We start from the raw sequence: 26,000 nt of genomic DNA, 5'->3' as shown, positions 1-26,000 counted from the left end.
GCCATTGTATGTCCAGCATCAAATGCTGTGCTTGCATTACCCCTCTCGGTTCACTTCGTTGGCTCCCTGTCTGTTTCCGTCTGCAATTTGGACTCCTCTTATTGACTTGCAGGTGCATTCACTCTGCTGCTCCTTAATCCTCCCCGGCAACTCCTTTCGTCGGGCAGGTCTCTCTTGTCCATGCCCTTCTCCTCTGCTGCCAGCTCCAGTCTACATTCTTTCTCTCTTGCTGCACCGTACACCTGGAACAGACTGCCTGAGTCAGTGCATCAAGCTCCATTCCTGGCGGTATTTATATCCAGCCTGGAACCCATTTTTTCCTACCCCCCACTTGCTTGTAAAGTACCCATGCCAGAGAACCCCCCCAATTTGTCCTGTTTGCCTGTTTGATTAGATTGTAAGCTCTACTGATCAGGGACAGTCTCTTGAATATTTTAATGTACAGCACCGAGTACGTCTAGCAGTGCTATAGAAATGATTAGTAGTATAATAACATTTCATTTTCACTTCTAGGGCCGCCATGCTACTCAGGATGAAATCACGGCCTGTGCTTATCAAGCGGTACAGTTGGATCGCAAGTACAATGATGAGCCGGTGCAAGTCCGAATTCTTATGGGGAAAGAACCAAGGCACTTCCAGGCAATCTTTAAAGGAGCGCTGATTATATATGAGGTACGGGAAGAGCTGGGGTATCCATGTAACAGAAGAGGCAGCGTGAAAGTTTAGACCGCAAGCAGCCATGCCCAAACTGAAGGGCTCTAGTTCTTTAGGGATGTCATTTTCAAATAGAAACGTCAGTAATATCTGTTCAATTCTTTTGTAGCATTTTCCATATAAAATGGCAGAAAAAGCTGTCCAAATACTATTTTTGTCACTTATCTCACTCAAGTGCTTCAGCATGCACTATTTTCAAAATCCACTAAAGTTACCATATCATTTAAACATACTCAGGTCAATCTTTAACTACCGCAGTCAATGCATTTGTTTGTTTTTAATACTGACTGTAGGGGGTCAATATCTGAGTATTCAGCCCCACTATCCAGATGATGGCCAGCCCTGAAAATCTGGATAACATGGTCCTTACCAGAACTTATTCAAACAGAGACTTTTCATCTGCTATCTGGATAACTTATCCATATAACTTAGGGCAGCCTTCTACAAAATCTACAAGATCTGTCCTAAGTTATTCGGATGGAAGACCGAATATTGCCACTATCTAAAAAAGTTCAAAGGCCTCCCTAGCTATGCCCATACTCTGAACTGAAGCAAAGATAGTGGGTGAACTTTCAGCTTTAAATTTCCCTAGTCGACTTTCAGGCCCCTAACCTGCAACTAAAAAATGACAAAGAGACAACTTTTTCCCTGTCCCCGTGGGAACTCAATTTCCCGTCCCAGCGAGTTCTTTTCCTGTCCCTGCCCCATTTCTGTAAGCTCCAGCCTCCTCTACACAAGCCTCAAACACTTTAAAAATTTGTATTTATTTATTTTAAAAATTTCTATACCGTTTAAAACTAAACGGTTTACATAATTTACAAAAAAACAAAACAAAAAGGGAGACCCAATGATCCACAGTAAAAACAATCCAAAGATAAAAACAACAGACTGTGGATGTGGATGTCTTGAAAGATGATTTTATTCGCTCTTCACAATAAAAATACAAATAAAAGTCCGTCAGGACAATCATACCTGTATTACTAATTCAGACTTTTATTTGTATTTTTATTGGGAAGAGCAAATAAAATCATCTTTCAGGACATCCACATCCACAGTTTGTTGTTTTTACCTTTACATAATTTACATATATAATTTTATAAAAACATAATAAAACAGACACACAAACAATCATCAGAAATCATATCTACAAACTAATACCTTGGAGGGGCATAATAAAAAAAAAAGTCTTAAGTCCCCTTTTGGCCTAAGCCCCTAAACTTGAAAGTAGCAGGAGGGAAAATGTCCACTCTCAAAAAAAATGTCCAAAATGAGGGGTTGTTTTTGAGAATGGCCTACCCCTATGTTCAGCAGTTTAATCGCCCAGACCACCACAACATCTAAAATTAAAACACATTCCCAACCAAAAAAATCGCCCAAGTCCCAAACGCCCAAACCCAGACCTTTTAGGCGAAGGAGGGACCAGTTAAACACAAACGCTAACGCATGCACATTATCCTATGGACTCGTTAGCGGTTAGCATTGATTCACTATGTGCTAAATCCACGCTAAAACGTTTAGCGCGCCTTTGTTAAAGAGGGCATTAGTCTCTCCATTATGGCCTTGTCCTCCCTGAGTACCCCGTACCTCTTTTACCCTTGGGCATCTAACGGTCCAACTGATTCTTTTACCGGCTTCTTGCTGTTAATATACCTTAAAAAAAGGATTTTATTGTTTATTTCCTTTTCTGGTCTCTTTTTGTTTTCCTTATCAACGCTTTGAACTTGACTTGCCATTCTTTATGCTGTTTCCTATTATTTTCAATCGGATCCTTCTTCCATTTTCTGAAAGATTTTCTTTTAGCTCTAATAGCTTCCTTCACCTTGCTTTTTAACCAGGCCTGCTGGATATTCTTTTTGTTCTACCAAGTTCTGGAGAGAGTCAGAGTTTCCACCTGTCACCCACCAGTCTGCCTGTATACAGATGGGGGGGGGGGGGGGTCAAAGCTATTGATGGTTTACTGTTGAACAGTGGTCTCAAACTCGTGGCCCAGGGACCACATGCGGCCTGCCAGGTACTATTTTGAGGCCCTCGGTATGTTGATCATCATCACAAAAGTAAAATAAAAGAGTTTCTTGATCATATGTCTCTTTAGCTCTAAATGACAATATTATTATTAAGACTTAGCCAAAAGGAAAGATTTATAAACTATAAAGAGTTTTACCTCATGCAAAATTGCCATTTCTTTAATAAGACATTAACTCTTTTTTTGAGGCCCTCCAAGTACCTCCAAATCCAAAATGTGGCCCTGCAAAGGGTTTGAGTTGGAGACCACTGCTGTAGAAGCTCTCAGAAATCCCAAAAGTATTCATCACTGTTGAATTCCTCAGGGTGCTACAATAGGAATTAGTCTTTGTTGCTTTACAGGCTAGGAGGATGCTTATGCAAGGGTGGCCTAGAGATAGAGGTTTGCAATTTTTGATTTATTCTTGGTTATTTGTTTTTATTTTTATTTTTTATGTAATTTTATGATTGTGTAGTTAGATTATATGATCCACTTAGGAATACTAAACTAATTGTCTTAAGTGTACTTATTTTGTGTACTGTTTGTGATTTTAATATTTGGTTTGAATGGTACCCACTAAGGACTGTGGAGAAATGCGAGATATAAATTAAAATAATATGAAATGTTTCTTCTCACTTTTTTATTTTGGACATGCTTTTAAATCATAGAGTGGATTGGAGATGGGAGTATCATATGAGTCATATGGTTTGTATGCCTGTTGCTGATCTTGTATTTTGTGGCCTGTTGTCCTTTTGTTTCTGTTCTGGCTGCCATGATGTGATTGGCTGATTTCTGTTGTCTTTCATTCTCATCAATAAAAAATTGTTTCAATCTAAATCGTAGGGTGGAACAAGTCGAGCTGTCAAAACTGAGCCAGAGCCTTCAGTCAGGCTTTTCCAAGTGAAAGGAACTAATGAGTTCAACACTAAAGCCACAGAGGTCCCGGCACGAGCCTCCTCTCTGAACTCCAATGATGTCTTTGTGCTAAAGACTGATCAGGTCTGCTACCTCTGGTGTGGAAAGGTATGCAAAGCTTCCTTAAGTAACATTTCAAATTCTTATGATGTGCTATAACATATTGTTGGTGACATACCTTCTTGCAAATCCTTGCTCACTAATGCATGGCCCACAAGAAAATTTAATATGTCTCAAACCCTTGATAAGCTTTTATCCATAGTGTTATTCAGGCAGTCCTCGGGTTATGAATAGGTTACATTTTTAAAGCTGTTCTTAAGACGTGAGGTTGAGGGGTGGTAGACTCAAGAGTAATGTTAGGAAATTCTTCTTTACGGAGAGGGTGGTTGATGCGTGGAATGCGCTCCCGAGGGAGGTGGTGGAGAAGAAAACAGTGACAAAGTTCAAACGAGCGTGGAATGAATACAGAAGATCTCTAATCAGAAAATAATGGGTATACATTGAGGAAATAAGGCCAATACTGGGCAGGCTTGCATTCAGTTGAGGACGGGCTGCGAAGGGCTTCGATGGCTGGGATGGTTAAGATGGGCTGGAGTGAGCTGTGATGGAGGGTGGAGACTCCAGTAGATAGAACCTAAGTACACTACCGGGCAGGGCTCTGGGTTTCTGACCCAGAAATATCTAAGAGAAATGACCATTTAAACTAAATTAATTTATGGAGCATATATGGTTAGGCAGACTGGATGGGCCATTCAGGTCTTTATCTGCCGTCATTTACTATGTTGCTATGTACTCATAAGAACATGAGAATAGCCTTATTGGGTCAGACCAACGGTCCATCAAGCCCAGTAGCCTGTTCTCACAGTGGCCAATCCTGGTCCCTAGTCCCTGGCCAAAACTCAAGGAGTAGTAACATTCCATGCTACCAATCCAGGGCAAGCAGTGGCTTCCCCCATGTCTTTCTCAATAACGGACTATGGACTTTTCCTCCAGGAAATTGTCCAAACCGTTCTTAAAACCAGCTAGGCTATCCGCTCTTACCACATCCTCTGGCAATGCATTCCATAGTGAAAAAATATTTCCTCCTATTGGTTTTAAAAGTATTTCCCTGTAACTTCATCGAGTGTCCCCTAGTCTCTGTAATTTTTGATGGAGTGAGAAATCGCTCCACTTGTACCCGTTCTACTCTACTCAGGATTTTGTAGACTTCAATCGTATCTCTCCTCAGCCATCTCTTTTCTTTCTTTTACTCATGTACTGGAATTTGTTGAATGTTTCTTCCTCTTTACTGTGTACAACACAATCATTCATGTCAAAGGGTGAGGGAGCAGGGACGGGCTTCCGGCTACTTTAGAATAACACATTAATTCAATTCTTAGAACCTTTCCTATCATACATACTCTGATTCCTATATAAACATTTTCCACACTATCCAATAAATTTCTTACTTCATTATTAGTTAACTTCCAATCTGTAAACCGTATATACTGATAATCTCCACTATATTCTGTTATCACTGGATTCCCTTGATATGTAATTCTCAAAATTGAATCCTCTACCACACCATGTAATGTACACGAATCACTGTTATGTAATTTATCTAGATAATCTTTATTACGCAATTCTTTTGGTAATGTCCAAATCTCCTATAATTTGTATTCCGCCTTGAACAATATATAATGTATTCGAAATTAATTTTCCTATGAACTGTTTTCCTACCTTCTTCTACTCTATGTTTATAACCTAACTAATTTATTTTTCTCAAGTACTTTAGCAAGAATGTGAGCCTTTGGGACAGTCAGGGAACTCTAAGTACTTTCTCTTCATCTTAATTAATCTTACTTATTGCATTTCTTCTGTTTATACTGTAAACCGCTTAGAACCTCACGGTACAGCCGTATATAAGAAATAAAATTATTATTATTATTACTTTAGTAGTCAATGCATAACACAATGGAAAATTCAAAGAATTTTTAATCAAGATTGTTTATTGCATTTAATGTTCTCAATAAAGCTGTTCTTAAGTCAGATTTGTTTCTAACTCAGAATTTGTAGATTTTAAGATTCTTGCTGCTTACCTCTGCTCCCAGTGGACAAAAGGGCTAACTGGCCCCAGTGTTCCCTCTAAGGTGCAGCATATACAACCACACACTGTTCTTAACGTCGTCATTCCTGAATCTGCTACAGGAGAAGTGTAGGAGTCTATGCCACTGGAAATGCTGCTCAGTGGAATCAAATGAAGCCACAACCGCGTTCTTAAGTACAAGTTGTACTTAAGTTGGGTGTCTGTAACTTGGGGACTGCCTGTACTATAAAAGCAATGGTTCTCGGTGTCAGGTCAAAACCGCGGAAGACAAAGGCGCGCGCCGACAACTGAGCGCAGTGCGGAGGCGCGCGCCGAAGAAAATAACTGTTTTTAGGGGCTCCGACGGGGGGGTGTGTGGGGGAACCCCCCACTTTACTTTATACAGATCGCGCCACATTGTGGAGAGTTTGGGGGGATGTAACTCCCCACATTATACTGAAAACTTCACTTTTTCCCTAAAAACAGGGAAAATGTTAAGTTTACAGTATAATGAGGGGGGTTACAACCCCCCAAACCACCCACAACGCCACCGTGATCTGTATTAAGTAAAGTGGGAGGCTCCCCAACAAAACCCCCTGTTGGAGCCCCTAAAAACTGTCATTTTCTTAGGCGTGCGCCTCCATCTTGCGCTCAGTTGTCGGCGCGCACCTTTGTCTTCCGCGGTTTTGTCTATGAACCGTGGTTCTCAACCCAGTCCTTGGGACTTACTTAGCCAGTCAAGTGTTCTAGGCATAGGCGTGGTCATGGCCTCCCCAAAAATTGGTGGTCAGAGTCAGTTATGGCTCTCCTCCCCCATCCACCTCTTCCCGGTCGCTGTAATTTTAAATCTTCCGGCAACCAGGGCAGGCCTGCTCATTGACACTGCACAGCGGCTGCTGGAAGATTTAAAATTACAGTGACTGGGAAAGGTATGTGGGGGAGTCGGGAGCTGGAGAAAGAGGTTGTGCCACAGGATCCTGCTGGGGCTAGGGCGGAGCCTTTGGGCCCTCCTCCCTCCCCATGAAAAATTGTTCCGCTGCCTAAGGTTCTAGATATGCAAAATGAATATGCGTGAGATAATTCTGCATAGAATGGAGATAGCAAATGCAAATTTATCTCATGCAAATTCATTGTGAATATCCTAAAAACTTGACTGGCTAGATGTGTCCCAGCGACTGGGTTGGAAATCCCTGCTATATGTTTCAAATGATACTACTAGCAAAGCAGATGAAGGGTGGAAGAGAGAGAATTATACTAAATAACACAAGAATATGTTGAAGTCCTTTCCTGAGATTACAAGCTGAAAAAGTAATGCATGAGCAACGCAGTCTGAACAAATTGCTTCATGGTATATTCTGAATAGAAAATGTGTTTGCAAAATCTCTCCGTTAAAACCCTTGTTATGTCACACAGGGCTGCAGTGGTGATGAGCGAGAGATGGCAAAGACAGTGGCCAATGTCATCTCAAAACGGGACAAACAGACGACTCTGGAGGGTCAGGAGCCTGCAGAATTCTGGGTGGCTCTGGGAGGAAAAGCCCCCTATGCTAGTGAGAAGAGGTAATTTCTTTGCTACAAGCAAAGAACAGAGACATTTTTAGCCTTCCTTGATCTATTTAGAAATCTTTTTCATTCCCTATAAAAACACTCTCTTCAGTTGTTATTTCCTTTGTTTCATGTGTTGTTAAAGCAAGGAGCTAAACATACCCCCCCCACACACAATATTCAATGGAACTTAGTTGGCCGGAAACGGATCCCAGCTGGTTAAGTTGCCTTTGGCTGGCTACCCCCCAAAATTCAGTGGGAGATAGTCAGCTATCTCCTAATGAATATCCGGCTCGTCAGCTAACCCGGTGACTGACTATTTTCATCGTTTGGCTGGCTAAGGCCAACGGCCAAACAGACCCGCCTAAAAGGCACGAGGCAAGCCACTACTTGCCCTTGATCGGTAGCATGGAATGTTGCTACTCTTTGGGTTTTGGCCAGGTACTAGTGACCTGGATTGGCCACCGTGAGAACGGGCTACTGGGCTTGATGGACCTTTGGTCTGACCAAGTAAGGCTATTATGTTCTTATGATGATGAGAATCAGCTTTGCTGGCAAAGTGTGAGCCATCGAACGTTGACCTGGATATTCAATGCCGGTGACTCCGGCATTAAATATCTGGGAACACCGCTAGAATGCCTCCCATGATTTCAATATTGGACCTTCAGACGTCAATTCTAAATTTCCAGTGACCTAGCTTTTAACTTCCAAAATAATTGAATAAACAAACACTTGTGGGTCAATATTCAGCCACTGACAATCCAGAGAGCAGCTACTAGAACGGTCAGTGGTCTTTATCATAAAGCATACAGGGACAGACTTAAAGATCTCAATAAAAGGTGGGAGAGGGAAGGTATGATAGAGACATTTATATACCTTTGTGGCATAAATGCATAGAAGGCAAGCCTCTTTCAATTGAAAGGAAACTCTGGACTGAAAAGGCATTGGATGAAGGTGAAAGGGGACAGACTCAGAAGTAACCAGAGGAAATACCTCTTCAAGGAATGGGTGGTGAATGCATGGAATGGCCTCCTCATGGAGGTGGTGGAGACAAATAAAAAAAATGTATCTGAATTCAAGTACACAAGATATCTATGGGAGAGAAAGGGATAGTAGATGGCATGGATGGGCAGACTGGATAGGCCACATGGTCTTTATCTGCTTTCATTTTTTTCTCGAATGCTAGCTGCAGTGGTCAAAAAATATATGAATATCCAGGGTCACTATCCAGATAAAGGCTGAACATCTAGGAAGGCAGTCAACACTGGCACTTATCCAGAGAGTGGCGATTTTAAGCCAGCCGCCCAGATAACATAGGACTGGAGTACTGTGTGCAATTCTGGAGGCCACATTACAGTAAAGATGTGCGCAGAATTGAATCGGTTCAGTGGACGGCCACCAGGATGATCTCGGGGCTCAAGGGTCTCTCGTACGAAGAGAGACTGAACAAATTGCAGCTCTACACTCTCGAGGAACGTAGGGAGAGGGGAGACATGATCGAAACATTTAAGTACCTCACGGGACGTGTCAAAGTGGAAGATGATATTTTCTTTTTCAAGGAACCCTCGGCCACAAGAGGGCACCCGCTCAAACTCAGGGGCGGAAAATTAAAGTATTTCTTCACAGAGAGAGTGGTTGATCATTGGAACAAGCTTCCAGTGCAGGTGATCGAGGCAGACAGCGTGCCAGACTTTAAGAATAAATGGGATACCCATGTGGGATCCCTACGAGTGTCAAGATAAGGAAATTGGGTCATTAGGGCATAGACAGGGGGTGGGTAAGCAGAGTGGGCAGACTTGATGGGCTGTAGCCCTTTTCTGCCGTCATCTTCTATGTTTCTATGACTGCTTTCTCTTTGTCCTAATTCATCCATATAGATTCTCCAGATAGCAGATGGAATATTGCCACTAGTCAGATATGTTCTGTAACTGACATGCTCTAGCTGAGAGAAAACAGGAGATTCCTCCTTTCCAAATCGTGGAAGCCAAAGAAACAAACAAAGAAGGTGACTAGTTGGTACTCAATCTCCTTTATTAGATAATATGACACTGACTCGACACGATCGTGTTTCGGCCTAAAAAGGCCTGCCTCAGGAGTCTGATTTTGTGAATTGAGGAGGAAGATATTTAGGGATTCACAAACGTGTGGCACTTCTCCTGAGGCAGGCCTCTTTAGGCCGAAACACAAATCGTGTGAAGTCAGTGTCATATTATCTAATAAAGGAGCTTGAGCACCAACTAGTCACCTTCTTTGTTTGTTTCTTTGGCTTAACTGACATGCTCTACCCATTCTGTAAGTGTGAACCTCCTTTTAGATGCCCTGATGCTGTGTGGTAAGAGCCTATTTTATAAAGCTTCTGGACATTTTATAAGGGAAGATATGATTGAAGTCTACAAAATCCCGAGCGGAATAGAACGGGTACAAGTGGATCAATTTTTCACTCTGTCAAAAATTACAAAGACTAGGGTACACTCGATGAAGTTACAGGGAAATACTTTTAAAACCAATTGGAGGAAATTTTTTTTCACTCAGAGAATAGTTAAGCTCTGGAAGGATGTGGTAAGAGCGGATAGTGTAGCTGGTTTTAAGAAAGGTTTGGACATGTTCCTGGAGGAAAAGTCCATAGTCTATTATTGAGAAAGACACAGGGGAAGCCATTGCTTGCTCTGGATTGGTAGCATGGAATATTGCTATACCTTGGGTCTTGGCCAGGTACTAGTGACTTAGATTGGCCAACGTGAGAATGGGCTACTGGGCTTGATGGATCATTGGTCTGACTCAGTAAGGCTATTCTTATGTTCTTAAGAAATTGCTGTTTATTATTATTATTACTGTATTTTGATTTCTAAAATCACGCAAATACTTCCAAATTTGATATGTTTATTGTTTGGCTTCAAAAATTTATTTATTTATTTATTTCGATTTCTATCCCGTTCTCCCAGAAGCTCAGAACGGGTTACAAGTAGACATTTACAATCGTTTGAAAACAGACTAGTCATGACAACAAATAGGTAACAGTAGACAATAACAGAGCTTATTCTAGAGACCAGACTGATCATAGCGAAGAGTACTAGGAGAAGTATATTGAGGAAGCAGTTTTTATTGGCCCGATTGGCAGAAGAAGAAGGTCTTTACTGCTCTGCGGAAGGTCATTAGTGAGTCTAGTGACCTGATATGTGTGGGTAGTCGGTTCCATAGCTGAGGTAGAAAATGGTACAACTGACCTTAATATAATTTTCTTTTTCTTTTTTTTTTGTTTCTGAGAAATATTTTTTAATTTCAAGTATTCTTTTTCAGTTTTTTAAACTATATTTTCCTACCATTGCCAAAGAGCAGATTGTTCCTACATGTTGCAGGTTGCTTACCTTTCTGATTCATGTGATCTAGGTTCCAAGAAGCAGTGATGCAGCATGAGCCCCGCCTCTTTGAGTGCTCCAATCAGACAGGCCGATTTATAATGACTGAGATTGTGGACTTCTCACAGGAGGACCTAGATGAGGATGATGTCATGTTGTTAGATACCTGGGATGAGGTAAGTGAAAACCTCCATTAAAAACCCATGCTTATGAGCTCACCATTAGAGAATGACATGGGAGAAATTAAAAGCATAAGAGAGTGAATGGTCTTTGGCTCAGAATGTGATCATCACATATAACTCCAGTTCTGTGGCAACTTCAGTGGTTGCCTGTAAAATACAGAATTCAGCATAAGATATTGTCTATAATCCATCAAACATTATATGCTCCAGCATCGTAGTTTTTTAAATAGATTTTGAAATTGTACAGAATGGACTATTAGCGATTTCTTGGGAGATAAGTACTAGAGAATGACACGGTGACAAAATTCATCACCGTTCCTGTCCCCACGGATAACCGTGGGAAACCATCTTCATGTCATTCTTTAAGGAGAGAGGAAAGAATCAGAGTATAATTGGGCACAACCACTGACCTGCAAGCTTTGCTTTGAAGAATGCTGGTGTAGAAGGACTGAGGTTGAAATAGACACTAGAAAAATGACATGGGATTATTTCCTGCGGTTATCCGCGGGGACGGGAACGGTGATGAATTTTGTCACCGTGTCATTCTCTGATAAGTACATTGTTTTCTCTATTTTGCTTGATTCATTATTTGCTTTTTCAGCTATTGAAGGAGGACATATATATTTCTTTGAGAGTTGAACCTCACCATAGCAATTTTTATTGTATAGTATATCGGAGAGATTACAATTGATATTAAATTAAAGGACCCATCACGATATTTGAATTACTTTCAATTAAGTACACTATTAAGGTGTCAGTTGTGCTCTCCCAATATACTTGTGGGTTATAGGAGGAATTTCAGTAGTATTTAGAGCTTTTTCCTTATTAGTGGGTTAGTTTTTTTGTCTAAAGTATTTAATTTCTCCAGACATAATTTAACTGCTGATAAATGCTCTTCTTACAGGGTAGAAAATAAGAGTGTTGCTAAGTCACATTTAGATGGTGGACTATATATGCACAAGGGTTACGAGTATTTTTTTTTTTTTTAATTCATTTTTGAATTCTTACAACAAGTGAATTAAACATATTATAATCAATTATCATATGGCACTTGTATTTACACACAACTCCTCTTATAATATAGAATAAATCCCCCCCTTTTGTCAGTATTCCTATTTCCATATGATATACATTCCCCATCCCACCCCTATATATCTACTACCCATGTGCTAAGATATCTGATCATTAGAATAATTATTCAATGGTTCCCAAATTTTTTTAAAATTATGCAGATTCCCTTGTTGTAACGCTAACACCTTTTCCATTTTCTATATATGACAAACCGAGTTCCACCAAAATGTATAATTCAATTTAGTATAATCCTTCCAATTTTGAGTAATTTGTTGCATGGCGACCCCTGTTAATATTAATAATAACTTGTTATTATTTGCAGAAATCGGACTCTGAGTCCTCATTGCTGTACCAAATAATATGGGTTACGAGTATTTTGTTTTTTGTTTATTTTTTTTCCTTTCGATTCACTTCAGATTTTCCTGTGGATTGGGAAATTATCCAATGACTATGAGAAGAATGAAGCAATGACTTCAGCTAAAGAGTACCTTAGGACTCACCCGGCTAAGCGCGATTTAGCCACACCGATAATAATGGTGAAACAAGGATTTGAACCACTGACTTTTACTGGCTGGTTCAATGCATGGGATACACATAAGTGGAGTGTAAGTTTCTAAAATATGCGTGCATGCTTTGGAAAAGAGTCGTCTTTCAGGTTGAAGAAATCTCACGTTTACTACTTTATTTTTATTTTGTAATTCTGCTTTTGTGCAAATTCAGTGATTAACTAGTTTAAACTCCTTCAGCAAATGCATGTCGTTACAAAAAACTTTTGGATAGGACCTTAGAATTCCAAGCAGGATTAATGAATTCATGTTTGAATCTTCTTGTTTCTCCATTTCTTACTTACTATTCATTTCAAAAAGATCTTAAAACCCACTTATTTAAACAATATAATATGCATTACTGATTTTCATATTATCATGTACTTAACATGTACTTTTAATCTTTTTATCTATACTTATTTTAGTTTATATTGTGTTTTTTGTATTCATTAGTTTTAATGCTTGTATTAGTTACTTAGAATTTTATTATGTATGATGTTATTATTATATTGTATGCTGAGTACCTATTGTGTAAACCGCTATGAACTGCTGGTTAGGCACTATATAAAAATAAAATTATTATTATTATTATATTATCCGTCACTGGCACATGTCTGCATTGGGCTGCCTTTCATGGGTCTCTTTATCTAAATGTGAAATTCTTCTCTTTCAGGATGGCAAGTCCTATGAGGACCTTAAGAGGAGTCTGGGGGACAATTCCGCGATATCTCAGATAAGTGTGGTAAGTGCACTTAGCGATCTGGTTCTTCAGCATGACTTGGGTCATCCTTGGAAAGTCTCATTTTGAGTTGGTTCTCCATAGGGGACAAGTTTAGACTGGATATCAGATGACTCATATTCTTCCAGTAAATGGGAAAAAATATAGGGCTCCTTTTACAAAGGTGCGCTAGCGGTTTTAGCGCGTGCTAGCCGCTACCGCCTCCTTTTAGGCGGTAGTTTTTCGGCTAGCGAGTGCTTTAGCGCGCGCTAATTGTGTGCGTGTGCTAAAAACACTAGCGCACCTTCGTAAAAGGAGCCCATAGTCAGTAGGTATGCATGTCTTAGAACAGTGTTTTCAACCTTTTTACACCTATGGACCGGCAGAAATAAAAGAATTATTCTGTGGACCGGCATCAGTCCATGGACCAGCGGTTGAAGAACACTGGGCTAAGTCGTGGGCCAGACCCCGCCCATCTCTACCCAATCTCCACCCCAGACCCCGCCCCCATAATAGTACTAATTGTAACACTATTTTTTCCATTTATTTTTCACAGATACACAATATAATCTTATTAACAACACATAATGGTTAACCACAAAATTAAACTACACAAAGCACACTGACAGCAGATGTAAACTCTTAAAATTTACATAATCCAATCACTAAATTCAAAAATAAAATCATTCCCCCCTACCTTTGTTGTCTCCCTCCCTCCTTCTGGCCTGCTCCCGCCTGGCCATTTTATGCCGCCCCTGGCGTTATCTTCAGGCCGGCTCCCTCTTCCTCACTGATGCAGTGTACAAAGCTGTGGGCAGCAGCTCCTTGCGCGTCCCGCGCCTCATCTGAAAGCCAAGGCTTCCGGTCCAGGCGCAGGACACGCCTAGGAGCCACTGGCCGTGGCTTTGTGTACTGAATCGGTGAGGAAGAGGGAGCTGGCTCGAAGATAACGCCACATCGATCGCACCATGGACCAGCGGTTAAAGAACACTGTTTTGGGCCTGATGCATGTGCTGGCCCTGTGGACCGGTAGGAAATTTCTGTGGACCGGCACCGGTCCACGGACCGGTGGTTGAAGAACACTGTCTTAGAAGTTGGATATGGTAAATCATTTGAAGACCACTGAGGCACTTAAGTCAATTGGTAAAGATGCTGTACTTTAAGTGCCTAGCATTATTAAAGATGAGCATTTGTCACTGCTTAGAAGTCTGCTTATAGCATTATACTCATTTGTTCGTATATTTATTTGCCCTTAAATATAGTTCAAGGCAAAACAATATAAAACATATTGGTTGTGCTTGTTACAAGTTTCCAGGTCTTGTCAGGTAGAACCAAAGTTTCAGCCGTCATGCTGTGGCTTTCTTTAGGATATGCTGCAGTTTGTATTTATATAGTAGGTCCTCAAACCCGATTGGTTGGGGCTTGAGGTGAACGAGGCAAGAAAGTCCATTGGTCACCAATTTGAATTTTGGTGAGAAAATCAGTTGGTCTCTTTTTCCCATAGAATGAAAATGTCTCTGGTGAGTTTAAAAAGATGTTCTTCCTGTGAAGCTGGGTTATATGTTCTCTCAGGGTTTCCGCATCTGGCATCTTGCTTGTTGCAGGTTTCTGGGTCGCGCTGTGTCTTGTCAGATAGAATCGATGTTTCAGCCATCATGCAGTGGCAACAAGCATGAAGCGAGCTGCAGGAAACCCTGAGAGAACAAATATTGATGGTATTAAAATATAACAAACAACTCAGCTAGTAAATCTGTGTTGAGCAGTGAATACTATCAAATATGTACACTAGACATACATTCAAAAAAACTGTAGAACACATCTTGCTCAACTCTATATAATAAACACCAAAAATCTGAGACAAGTGTTAAACAATTACAAAAGATATCCTTAATGATGGGAATTGAACCTCAAACACCCGTACTCCATTGGTGTTTTTACTGGGGTAATGAATATCATCCGGTTCCTAGTATTCCCATTGCAATTGTGCTGTAACATTCTAAACTTTGATCAATTAAAGCCAATATTTAGCTTAAACTTCCGCCCTACCCGACAAGAGCAGGTGGGGGTGGGGTGGGGCTAAGGCAGGACTGGGGGCGGGATTAGGACATTTACAGGGCAGGGATGGGTGGAACTGGGCAGGCCTGGGGGAGGGGTCTAGGAGTCCAGATTTCCAATTGGAAAATCTGGCAATCCTAGGTATAGGGAATGGCAAGATTATGCAGGTATAACCAAAATGCTTTGAAATTTAGAAAGAGAATTTTGAAAAAGATTCTTTGTTCTACTGAGAGCCAATGGTGCTCCTTAAAAAGAGGTGTAGTATGAGAAAATTTGTCCACACGACCGAGCAACCTAACGGAACAATTTTGTAATGTTTGTAATACCTGCATAGACCACATTGCAGTAATCAATTTGTGTAGTAAATAGCGCGAGAAGGAAGATATGAAAGAACCGTGCATCAAAAAGACTGTCTCAAGATGTTATGGTTTGTTATTAGATAATATGCACATTCAGGGAGGGGGGGAGGGATGGGAGGTAAATAAGATTGGAAAAATTGTTGGGAAAGTTTTGATGGAGGGTGGGGAGGGTATTAATAAGCTTGAATATTTGAAAATTTTTAAGTGATGTCTATATTGTAAAATGAATAATTTACTCTGTATTTCACTTATTGTATGTTTTAAAAATGAATAAAGAATTAAAAAAAAAAAAAAAGACTGTCTCAAGATGAAAAAACAAGACTTGGATAGAGAGCGAACCTGTGGGCCAAAAGTTAGATGTGAGTCAAAAAGAATGCCCAAATAATGGAAGGTATTGAATGGCGTGATGCTGTTACCGAATAAAAAAAGATGACCTTCAGGATGGGGCAGTGGCCTGATAACCAGCAAGCAACTAAGATGATGATCAAACAGCAATTTTGCAATTTTGTCCAAGTATGTCTGGAGCAACTGTAAATTAGGTTTCGTTGAGGTCATGGGGAACAGAAGAATATCGTCGGCACAAATATGAGATGAAAGAATAGAAAATTCCTAAATCATTAGCGCCAGTGGACTGATAAACAGGTTAAATAATAAGGGAGAAAAAGAATAGAGCCCTGAGGTACCCCACACTGTAACTGCCTGGGTGAAGAAGGAGGAGAAGAGGGGGAAACTTGGACTCATAGATCTTCCGTCAAGACAAGATGTAAACCACTGGTGGATAGTACAGGCATGACCTAGGTCAGATAAGTTGCAATATCATAAAAGAATCCAGGCATAATAAATATCAGAAATTATTTAACATAAGAACATAAATATTGCCGCTGCTGGGTCAGACCAGTGGTCCATCATGCCCAGCAGTCCACTCACGCGGCGGCCCTCTGATCAAAGACCAGCGCCCTAACTAGCCCTACCTGAGCACGTTCCGCTTCAGCAGGAACTTGTCTTTGTCTTGAATCCCTGGAGGGTGTTTTCCCCTATAACAGCCTCTGGAAGAGCATTCCAGATTTCTACCACTCTCTGGGTGAAGAAGAACTTCCTTACGTTCGTACGTAATCTATCCCCTTTCAATTTTAGAGGGTGCCCTCTCATTCTCTGTACCTTGGAGAGGGTGAACCACCTGCCCTACGTGGTGGTGGATTCCGAAAAAGCCGAACTACTAAATGAATATTTCTGCTCAGTCTTCACCTGCGAGGCACCGGGACACGGACCACAGTTGAAGGCAAAACAAGACATGGAAGACCCGTTTCAGAATTTTGAGTTCACACCTGGAGACGTCTACAGCGAACTGACAAGGCTCAAGGTAAACAAGGCCATGGGACCGGACAATTTACACCCAAGAGTGCTCAGAGAATTGAGAGATGTTCTGGCGGAACCGTTGGCAGTGCTCTTCAATCTCTCACTAAGTACGGAGAAAGTTCCATTGGACTGGAAAACAGTCAACGTCGTTCCTCTGCATAAAAAGGGTTGCAAGGCTGAGGCTGCGAACTATAGACCGGTGAGTCTCACCTCAATAGTGTGTAAACTCATGGAAACACTAATTAAGCATAAATTAGATACGATCTTGAATGAGGGAAATCTCCGGGATCCCAGTCAACATGGATTCACCAAGGGTAGGTCCTGCCAGTCCAATCTTATCAGCTTCTTTGACTGGGTAACAAGAAGGCTGGACTCGGGAGAGTCCTTGGACGTCGTATACCTAGACTTCAGCAAGGCTTTTGACAGCGTCCCACACCGCAGGCTGCTGAACAAGATGGAATCGATGGGGTTAGGAGAGACTCTAACTGCATGGGTTAAAGATTGTCTTAGTGGCAGACTTCAGAGGGTGGTGGTTAACGGTACCCTCTCTAGAATGACAGAGGTGACAAGCGGAGTGCCGCAGGGTTCAGTCCTGGGCCCACTCCTCTTCAATATATTCATTGGGGATCTGACTCAAGGGCTTCAAGGTAAGGTAACCTTATTCGCTGATGACGCCAAACTATGCAATATAGTAAATGGCTACAATCTACAGGATACTATGGAGCATGACCTGCGTACTTTAGAAAGTTGGTCCTCGATCTGGCAGCTGGGCTTCAACGCCAAGAAATGTAAGGTCATGCATCTCGGTAACGGAAATCCATGCAGAACTTACACCTTGAATGGAGAAACTTTAACCAGGACTACGGCAGAACGAGACTTAGGAGTAATCATCAGTGCAGACATGAAAGCTGCCACTCAAGTGGAGAAGGCTTCATCTAAAGCACGGCAGATGATAGGTTGTATCAAGAGAAGCTTCGTCAACAGGAAGCCTGAAGTCATGATGCCATTGTACAGAGCCATGGTGAGACCTCATCTGGAATACTGTGTGCAATTCTGGAGGCCACATTACCGTAAAGATGTGCTCAGAATTGAATCGGTTCTGCGGATGGCCACCAGGATGGTCTCGGGGCTAAAGGGTCTCTCGTACGAAGAAAAACTGAACAAATTGCAGCTCTACACTCTCGAAGAGCGTAGGGAGAGGGGAGACATGATTGAGACATTTAAGTACATCACGGGACGGGTCGAGGTGGAAGATGATATCTTTCTTCTCAAAGGACCCTCGACCACAAGAGGACATCCGCTCAAACTCAGGGGAGGGAAGTTTCGTGGAGACGCCAGGAAGTACTTCTTCACGGAGAGAGTGATTGAGCATTGGAACAAGCTTCCAGTGCAGGTGATCGAGGCAAGCAGCATCCCAGACTTCAAGAATAAATGGGATACCTATGTGGGATCCCTACGAGGGTCATGCCAAGGAATAGAGTCACTAGGGTATAGACTTGAAAGAGCGGGTCAGTAGAGTGGCAGTATAATTACAATTATACTAAGGGGGTCAGTAGACTTAAAAGGGTGGGTCAATAGTGTGGGCAGACTTAATGGGCTGTAGCCCTTATCTGCCGTCATCTTTCTATGTTTCTATGCCCTTATCTACTAAGTCTATTCCCTTCAGTACCTTGAATGTTTTGATCATGTCCCCTCTCAATCTCCTCTGTTCGAGGGAGAAGAGGCCCTATTTCTCTAATCTTTCACTGTACAACAACTCCTCCAGCCCCTTAACCATCTTAGTTGCTCTTCTCTGGACCCTTTCGAGTAGTACCGTGTCTCTTCATGTATGGTGACCAGTGCTGTACAGTACTCCAGGTGAGGGTGCAAATCAAAGATCCTATTGAAGGTTATTTAAAAACAAAAATTATATGAACTTATACCTTTTCCGTAATAGCTCAAGGTAAGTTACATTCAGGTACTATAGGTCAGTAGTCTTCGATATGCATCCCCGGCAGTCCATTTATGTGGCCTCATAAACTCTAACTAGTATACTTCATTCATTCATTCATCCAATTTTCTACACCATTCTCCCAGGGGAGCTCAGAACTGTTTGCATGAATTTACTCAGCTACTGAAGCATTTTTCCCTGTCTGTCCCGGTGGACTCACAGTTGTGGTAGAACTTGTGAGCCTTCCAAAACCCACCCAGAATCTACTGTATTACTCATACCCGCAGACATAAAGACTATCGTTGTAATGTACAGTTGGGTAAGTAGGTTTTGGGTGTGTATTAGAGGGCTCACCATACACTTATAAGGGGTAGGATTACCAGATGTCTCTTTTTAGAGAACTGTCCAGGTGCCCAGAACGATTTCCAAAACCCAGCTGCTGGTCCCAGTTATGGAAGGCCCCGAGCTCGGGGCTGTGTCCGGAGGGCCTCTAAGCATGCATGGATAGAGAGCCGGTTCTTAAAAATTTACCAGCACACTACTTCAATAGCCTTTAGGCTTGCAGGTCGTACAGTAGGTGTTTTTCTGTTTCTGGAGTGCTCACAATTATTAAAAAAAAAAAAAAAAAAGTTGGCATGGGATGTGAGCCTGGGTCCCTTGGTTTACAATCTACTATACTATCCTCTAGGCTACTCCTTAGACTTATTTCCTGCTGTATTCAGAATACCCATAATGCCTGAAGCTGTCATAGCACCTGGTATCCTCTTCTGGTTTCACTTTCAGAGGAGAGAGTGAGGGACAGAGAGAGCAACCGCTGGGACATTAAGGAAGGGCCATGTCTTTTAATCCCCTTAACTGTATCCATGGCATCCTGTTTGTCTCTCTTGGCTGTTTAGGTTGTAAGCTCTTTTGAGAAGGCGCTGTCTTCTTCTTTGTGACTCTGTACAGCGCTGCATGCGTCTGGTAGCGATATAGAAATAATTCATAATAGTAGTAGTGTGAAGTGTTTCAGTCTTTGGGAAGCAGAGCTGAGATTGTGATGTCATAATGCCTCATTCCACCAATGCCTAAGAGCCAACCTCATCAGTGATGTCACAATGGCTTAATTGTCCTGTACTCCCCACTGCCCTCCAACCCAGACAGCAGATTAACCATTCTCCTTAACTGTATCCATGACATACTGTTTGTCTGTCTTGGCTGTTTAGATTGTAAGCTCTTTCGAGCAGGGACTGTTTTCTTACTCTTTGTGACTCTGAACAGCGCTGCGTGCATCTGGTAGCACTATAGAAATAATTCATAGCAGTAGTAGTAATCCCTCCAGTGGACATCTGCTCAATCAGGGAGACAGTCTGCCCCAGGTGCTGTCATGCTAAGGGCGCAGCATCCCTCATCCTCTCTGCCCCCCCCCCCCCTCGGCTCCTTTCCTTGCCATGCACACGCCCCTTGCCTTCCCCCGTACCTTTTTTACTTCTTGGGCATGAGGTTGCTGCCAGCGTCAGCATCGGCGCTCTCTCTGATGTCACTTCGGGACCCGCACCTAGGAAGTGATGTCAAAGGGCGAGCCGACACCGACGTAGGCATGCTGCTCACGCTGGAGAAGTTAAAAAGGTATGGGGAAAGGGAAGGGGGGTGCGCGCGCAGCAGGGGATACAGGGTAGAGGGCGGGGGAGGGAAGCCACCACCCCGGGCGCTGCTCACCCTTACCTGCCACTGCCTGGATGTTCCTGAAACAGGTCTAAATAAGGACGTCCTTCTTGTTCAACACTTTTTCCCCCTTCAGTCATTGCTGTTAGACATCCAGATTTCAAGTCCTCCCAAGTCCTGCCTACAACACACCCAGAACATGCCCCCTCTCTATTTAGATCAGGGCTGCCCAAGTCCAGTCCTCGAGATCTACTGGCAGGCCAGGTTTTCTGGATATCCACAATGAATATGCATGAGAGAGATTTGCCTGCACTACCTTTTTGGTATGCAAATCTCTCTCAAGCATGTTCATTGTGGATATCCAGAAAACCTGGCCAATCTCGAGGACCGGACTTGGGCAGCCCTGATTTAGATATATTGCAGTGTTGGACGTTGCTACTCTTCCTTTGCAAAACTGGGATTTGGAAGTTCCAGGCACACGGATGTCCATTTCGACCTTTTGAGAAGTCCCTATGCTTTGAAAATGAGCACCTACAACACTGTATATATTCATATATTTATAAGTACATCAGAAGGGCAATTTTATAAAAGTGCATTTCTACACAAAAGATTTTGAAAATGACCTTCCGTATCAACAACTTTATGAATTAGGCACCCACAACTTGGACAAGGGGAGATACTGCAGTCAGGCGTAAGATATGAACAGGCAGTCTCTCAGATAGAGTAATATAGATTGCGCGTTTGATTGGTTAATTATACTCTCTGTTTGCTTTTGTTGAAGGACTTGAACAATATTGACCTAAATAAAAGGAGGTTGAGCAAGCCCAGCAGCCCTGCGGCTTCTGAAAGAGCCAGCACACCCCCTGCTTCCAAGCCTCACATAAACAACAGCCAGCCCTATAGCGACAGCAGCCCAGTGGACAGCAACGGCAGCCCATTGCACAGCAACAGCGGAAGCAACGGAGTGCCCCAAACAGAGAGCAACGGGAATGAGTGGTACTCATCGGACCTGCTCCTGCACAAAACTCCAGATGACCTGCCTGAGGGGGTGGATCCGACTAAAAAAGAGGTAACAAATGCTTCACTGTGAATTCATTACATTACATTAATGACTTTATTCCGCCTGTACCTTGCAGTTCTGGGCGGATTACAAAAGAAACAGCTGGACATTTCCAGGAGTATTACAAGAAGATTGGAGATTACCAGAAGATTGGAGAATTACAATTAGTGTTTAGGAAGTAGAAAAGATGACTGGACTATTCCAATAGATTTACAGTTCGGGGTGCTGTACAAATAGAAGATAGTGCGATTCTAGTGGGTATGGAGTTTGGGAAGCAGTAGTCATGCTTGAGGCTTTGAAGAGAAGGGATAACTGGAGATGAGGAGAGGTTGTGTGGGGGAATACATGGAAGGTAAAACCAGGGTTAGAGTTAAGATGTCTGGATGGATTTTTTGAATAGCAAGGTTTTGATTTCTTTTCGAAAGGATTTGAGGCCACTCGTAGATATCAGCAAGTTAGAGATGGTATGGTCAAGTTTTGCTGCTTGCGTTGCTAGTAGGCTGTCAAACATCTTCTTGCGCTGGGTGCCTTTGAGTGGGGGGTAGGTAAAAGGGGTCTAGGTTCTTCTTTGTCTAGTAGTGAGGTTTAGGTTCAGGCGGTTGTTTAGGTATATGGGGGCTATGCCGTTTATTGCTTTGAATAATAGACAGTATAGTTTGAATTGAATTCGTGCTTGTATTGGTAACCAGTGTGAGTCTAGGTAGGCTGTGGTGATGTGGTCAAATTTTTTGAGTGAGTAGATCAGTCTAAGTGCGGTGTTTTGGACTGTCTGTAGTTGTTTTATCATGGTTGCCGGGCATGGTAGATAGAGGATGTTGCAGTAGCCCAATAGACCTAGGACTAGAGATTGGACTATGAGCCTATATTGCTTTGTGTCAAAAATTTTCTAATTTTTCGTAAGTTGCGCATGGCTTTCTGGGTGATCTTGTTGATTTGGACCTGCATTGTGCAGCATCTATCTATCGTTACTCCTTGGAGTTTTAGGGCAGACTGTATAGGATATTTGGTGGTGTTAATTTCTAGTTCTGTGATGGAAGGATTTTTGTCCTTTTCGAGCAGTAGAAATTTTGTTTTGTCAGTGTTGAGCTTCAATTTGTGGTCTACCATCCATTTCTCCACTGCTTGTAGAATTTTTTCAAATTTTTCAGTTGAAGTGGGGTCAGGAGGATCGAAGGGTAGGAGTATGGTGATGTCATCTGCATAGCTAAATGAAGTTACATTTATGTTATCTAGGGTAGAACCAAGGGAGGATATAAAGAGGTTGAAGAGGGTAGGTGAGAGAGGTGAGCCTTGAGGAACTCCACAGGGGTTAGACCAGGGGTTCTGATTTAAGATCATGTGACTTTACTCTATATGTTCTAGATTTGAGGAAACCTTGGAACCAGTTGTATACCCTTCCTGAGATCCCTATGGTTTCAAGTATCTGTAGCAGAATGGTGTGGTCAACCATATCGAATGCTGCAGAGAGATCAAGTTGAATTATCAGCATTCTTCTGCCTTTGCTGAGGTGCTGTCGGGCTGTATCTAGTAGGGTTACTAGTAGAGTCTCCGTGCTGTGATTTGATCTGAACCCTGATTGAGAGGGGTGAAGAATATTGTGGTTTTCCAGGTAATTAGTGAGGTATTGTGCAATTAGTCCTTCTATTAGTTTGACGTAAATTGGTATTGAAGCGATGGGTCTATAGTTGGCGGGGTTATCTATTAGATCTTTGTGATCTTTCACTATAGGGGTGTTTATGATTTCTCCTAAGTGCTATGGGAATTGACCTTCTGTGAGTGCAATTTGGATCCATTGCATGAGGCTAGCTCTGAATTTGGGGGTGGCATTTGTTATCAGATAGGTGGGACAGTTGTTCAGGTCGCATGATGCTTGGCTGTATTTTTTGTAGAGTTGATTCATGTCATTCCAGTGGACTGCTGGGAAGTCAAGCCAGATCCCGTCTGCTGCAGTAGCTTCTCCTATAGGGGGGTTTATTATTATCTCGTTGAGGTGTGTGCGTGTGTTGTCGAAGGTAGTCCTGATCGTTGTAATTTTGTTTTTGAAGCAGTCTGCGAGTTGGGTGGCTATTGGTGAATGTTTTCCTTGAGCTGCTAGGTAAGGTTTAGTGTCGGTGAGGTTTTTTTACTAGATTGAATAGTTTTTTTAGAGTCTAGAGACTCCAAGCCAACTAGTTTGGAATAGTAAGCTTTTCTTTTTTTTCTTGAGTTTGATTCCCCATCAGGCAGTGCATTAAATGTGATAGGTTACCAGATTTTGTTGTACAAAAATTTTAAAAAAAGAGAATGTGGTCCCGCCCCATTCTGCCTACAGCCCCGCCCTGTTCTGTCCCTCCCCCAACCCTGGCCCTATCCACACACACACCTCATCTCTTTGGGGCCATGCGTGCATGTGACATCATCGTGTCGCATCCACGCATGCACAGATGTCCCCCAGACGAGGCATCAAGCTCAATAGTTTTCAAAACCCAGACAATCTGCCAGGTGTTGAAAACCCGTCCGGACTCCTGGAAAACTCCTTGATTCTGCAGGGAGTTGCAAGATCCCCTTTAATGGTAATACTCTCTCTCTCTTTGTATCAATCAGCGTTTTTATTCAAAATATTTTCTTTATAACTGAAAATACAAATAAAGAGAATACAATATTTTCAATTAGAAACCACCAAGAACAACCAACGAGTAATTTGGAACATGCATCCCCTATATAGATAACCCCCTTGTGAAACCCTCCCCCAAAACTCCCACCACTCCCTCCCATCCCACAAATGATAGTCACTACAAATCAAGAGCGCTTACCATTGTTTATAACATAACATAACTTTATTCTTCTATGTCGCCATAATCAGACGACTTCTAGACGGTTCACACTGAAGAAAGCTGAACAATCAGCGAATTACAAAATACAAATAATAAAAGTACAACATATTACTCAAGAATAGACAGAATAAATTTAGTGTGACTTCTGTTTAAGAGATAAATCTATCAAACAATACTGTTTTAATTTCTTTTCGAAAGGCGCCATAAGTCAGCCTGGTTCTGTTGATGTACTTGCCTAACCAAGACTGTTGTTTACTTGGTTGAAACATAAAAGTCCTATCCAAAAAGGACTTTTATTTACAGCCAATGATCCTTGGGTAAGCGATAACCCAATCCAAATTCCCCAACCCTTCCCCAAACACTATAATATCAATCAAGTGATCCCATTCTTCTTGCCCTGGATCATATTGTCCTTGTTGTCTGTCTGTCAGTTGCTCCAAGTCACGTAAACCTTCAATTGCAGTATCCAGTCATGCAGAGTTGAATTATAAAATGGTCGTTGTGAACTGCCTAGAATTTGAATAGGGCGGAATATAAGCTGTGTAATAAATAAAAAATAAAACCTCAGAGAAATAGAGAGATGACTGCACTAAGTGGCCCTAACCTGGCCTCTAATCCCTTCCGTTTGCCTTGTTTTCTTTTGAACAGATGTACCTGTCCGATGCAGATTTCCTTAACATTATGAAGATGACCAAGGACGATTTCTACAAGTTGCCCAAATGGAAGCAGCAAAGCCTGAAAAAGGAAAATGGGCTGTTCTGAAGATCCAGCCCAAGCACCGAATAACACAGCAGCCTGGTCGCAATCCTGAGCTTGGTGCATTGAACAGCTGCAAACATTCTGCCATGTCTCTAGAAAACCGAATGTGCTAAACTTTCTAAATATATGTTAGGACAAGACTGATAAAGCTATTTCATTTTTATGTAAACAGGCCTAGTTAGCAGGTGTTTTGCCAAAACTCTTTTGTACCCGTAGGTTTTGTATTTCTGTTTTTCACCGTCTAAAATTGCGGGTTAGCCGAGAATCATGTTTCTGCACATGTTGCCAATGTAGCAGGATCCGTGGGAGGTATCTCTGTTGTTATTTTATGGTCACTGCTTATGTCTGATACTATTAGGCCAAAAATTTATGTGGGGTTCAAAGCGGGGGAAGATTGTTTTTAATCTGCCACCTGACCACACAACATTTTTAACCACTAGAATTAAATTACAAGAACCACAAAGCCAGGGCCTAGTCCAAAATCCCACAAATGAGAGCCAATTAACCGGTACACTATGCCTTTCTCAAAAAGAAAAAAAAAAGACTGATATTGTGCCATGGTGAACATTAAAGCCTGTCTGGAGAATTTCACAGTTTTGCGTGTTTGACGTTATTGGCTAGAACGTGCTGTAAATTTCAGGGAAAACAAGATCTGAAAACACGAGCAAATGTCTGTTGTGAGTTCTTGTGATGTGGCTGGAGCAGTGAGTGCAGGACGATGTTAGCCAGGTTTTATCAAAACACAAACATGCCTGTCTCTTGGCTCCTGTTTTTGCCGCCTTCCCTCATTTCCTCTTCTAACTTAAATCCTTTCAGACCGCCGTGGCTGTTGGCGATTGACGACTTCCGCACTTTAGTGAGCAGAAATTGATTTTAGCCAGCAGAATTAGCAGCCAGGATATGAAATCGTGA

At 42.0% G+C, this 26,000-nt stretch overlaps 1 protein-coding gene across 2 annotated transcripts in view; it reads left to right on the top strand.

Annotated features, from left to right (window-relative positions):
• VILL (villin like) overlaps positions 1–25,681 on the top strand; it is a 151,837-nt gene extending 126,156 nt beyond the window's left edge. For both annotated transcript variants that reach the window (XM_033931744.1, XM_033931743.1), the window contains exons 13-20: positions 514–672; positions 3,560–3,739; positions 7,110–7,255; positions 10,628–10,772; positions 12,266–12,454; positions 13,068–13,136; positions 21,238–21,525; positions 24,978–25,681. In XM_033931744.1, coding sequence (XP_033787635.1) covers positions 514–672; positions 3,560–3,739; positions 7,110–7,255; positions 10,628–10,772; positions 12,266–12,454; positions 13,068–13,136; positions 21,238–21,525; positions 24,978–25,091 — 1,290 coding nt within the window. In that variant the 3' untranslated portion in view covers positions 25,092–25,681. The remainder of the gene's footprint in view (positions 1–513; positions 673–3,559; positions 3,740–7,109; positions 7,256–10,627; positions 10,773–12,265; positions 12,455–13,067; positions 13,137–21,237; positions 21,526–24,977) is intronic.
• The last annotated feature ends 319 nt before the right edge of the window (positions 25,682–26,000 follow it).

This window comes from Geotrypetes seraphini, chromosome 2, assembly GCF_902459505.1.
Source record: "Geotrypetes seraphini chromosome 2, aGeoSer1.1, whole genome shotgun sequence".
In the NCBI taxonomy this organism is placed as follows: Eukaryota; Metazoa; Chordata; class Amphibia; order Gymnophiona; family Dermophiidae; genus Geotrypetes; species Geotrypetes seraphini.
Note: the sequence above shows the minus strand (reverse complement) of the source record. Positions and strands in the feature narration are given on the sequence as shown.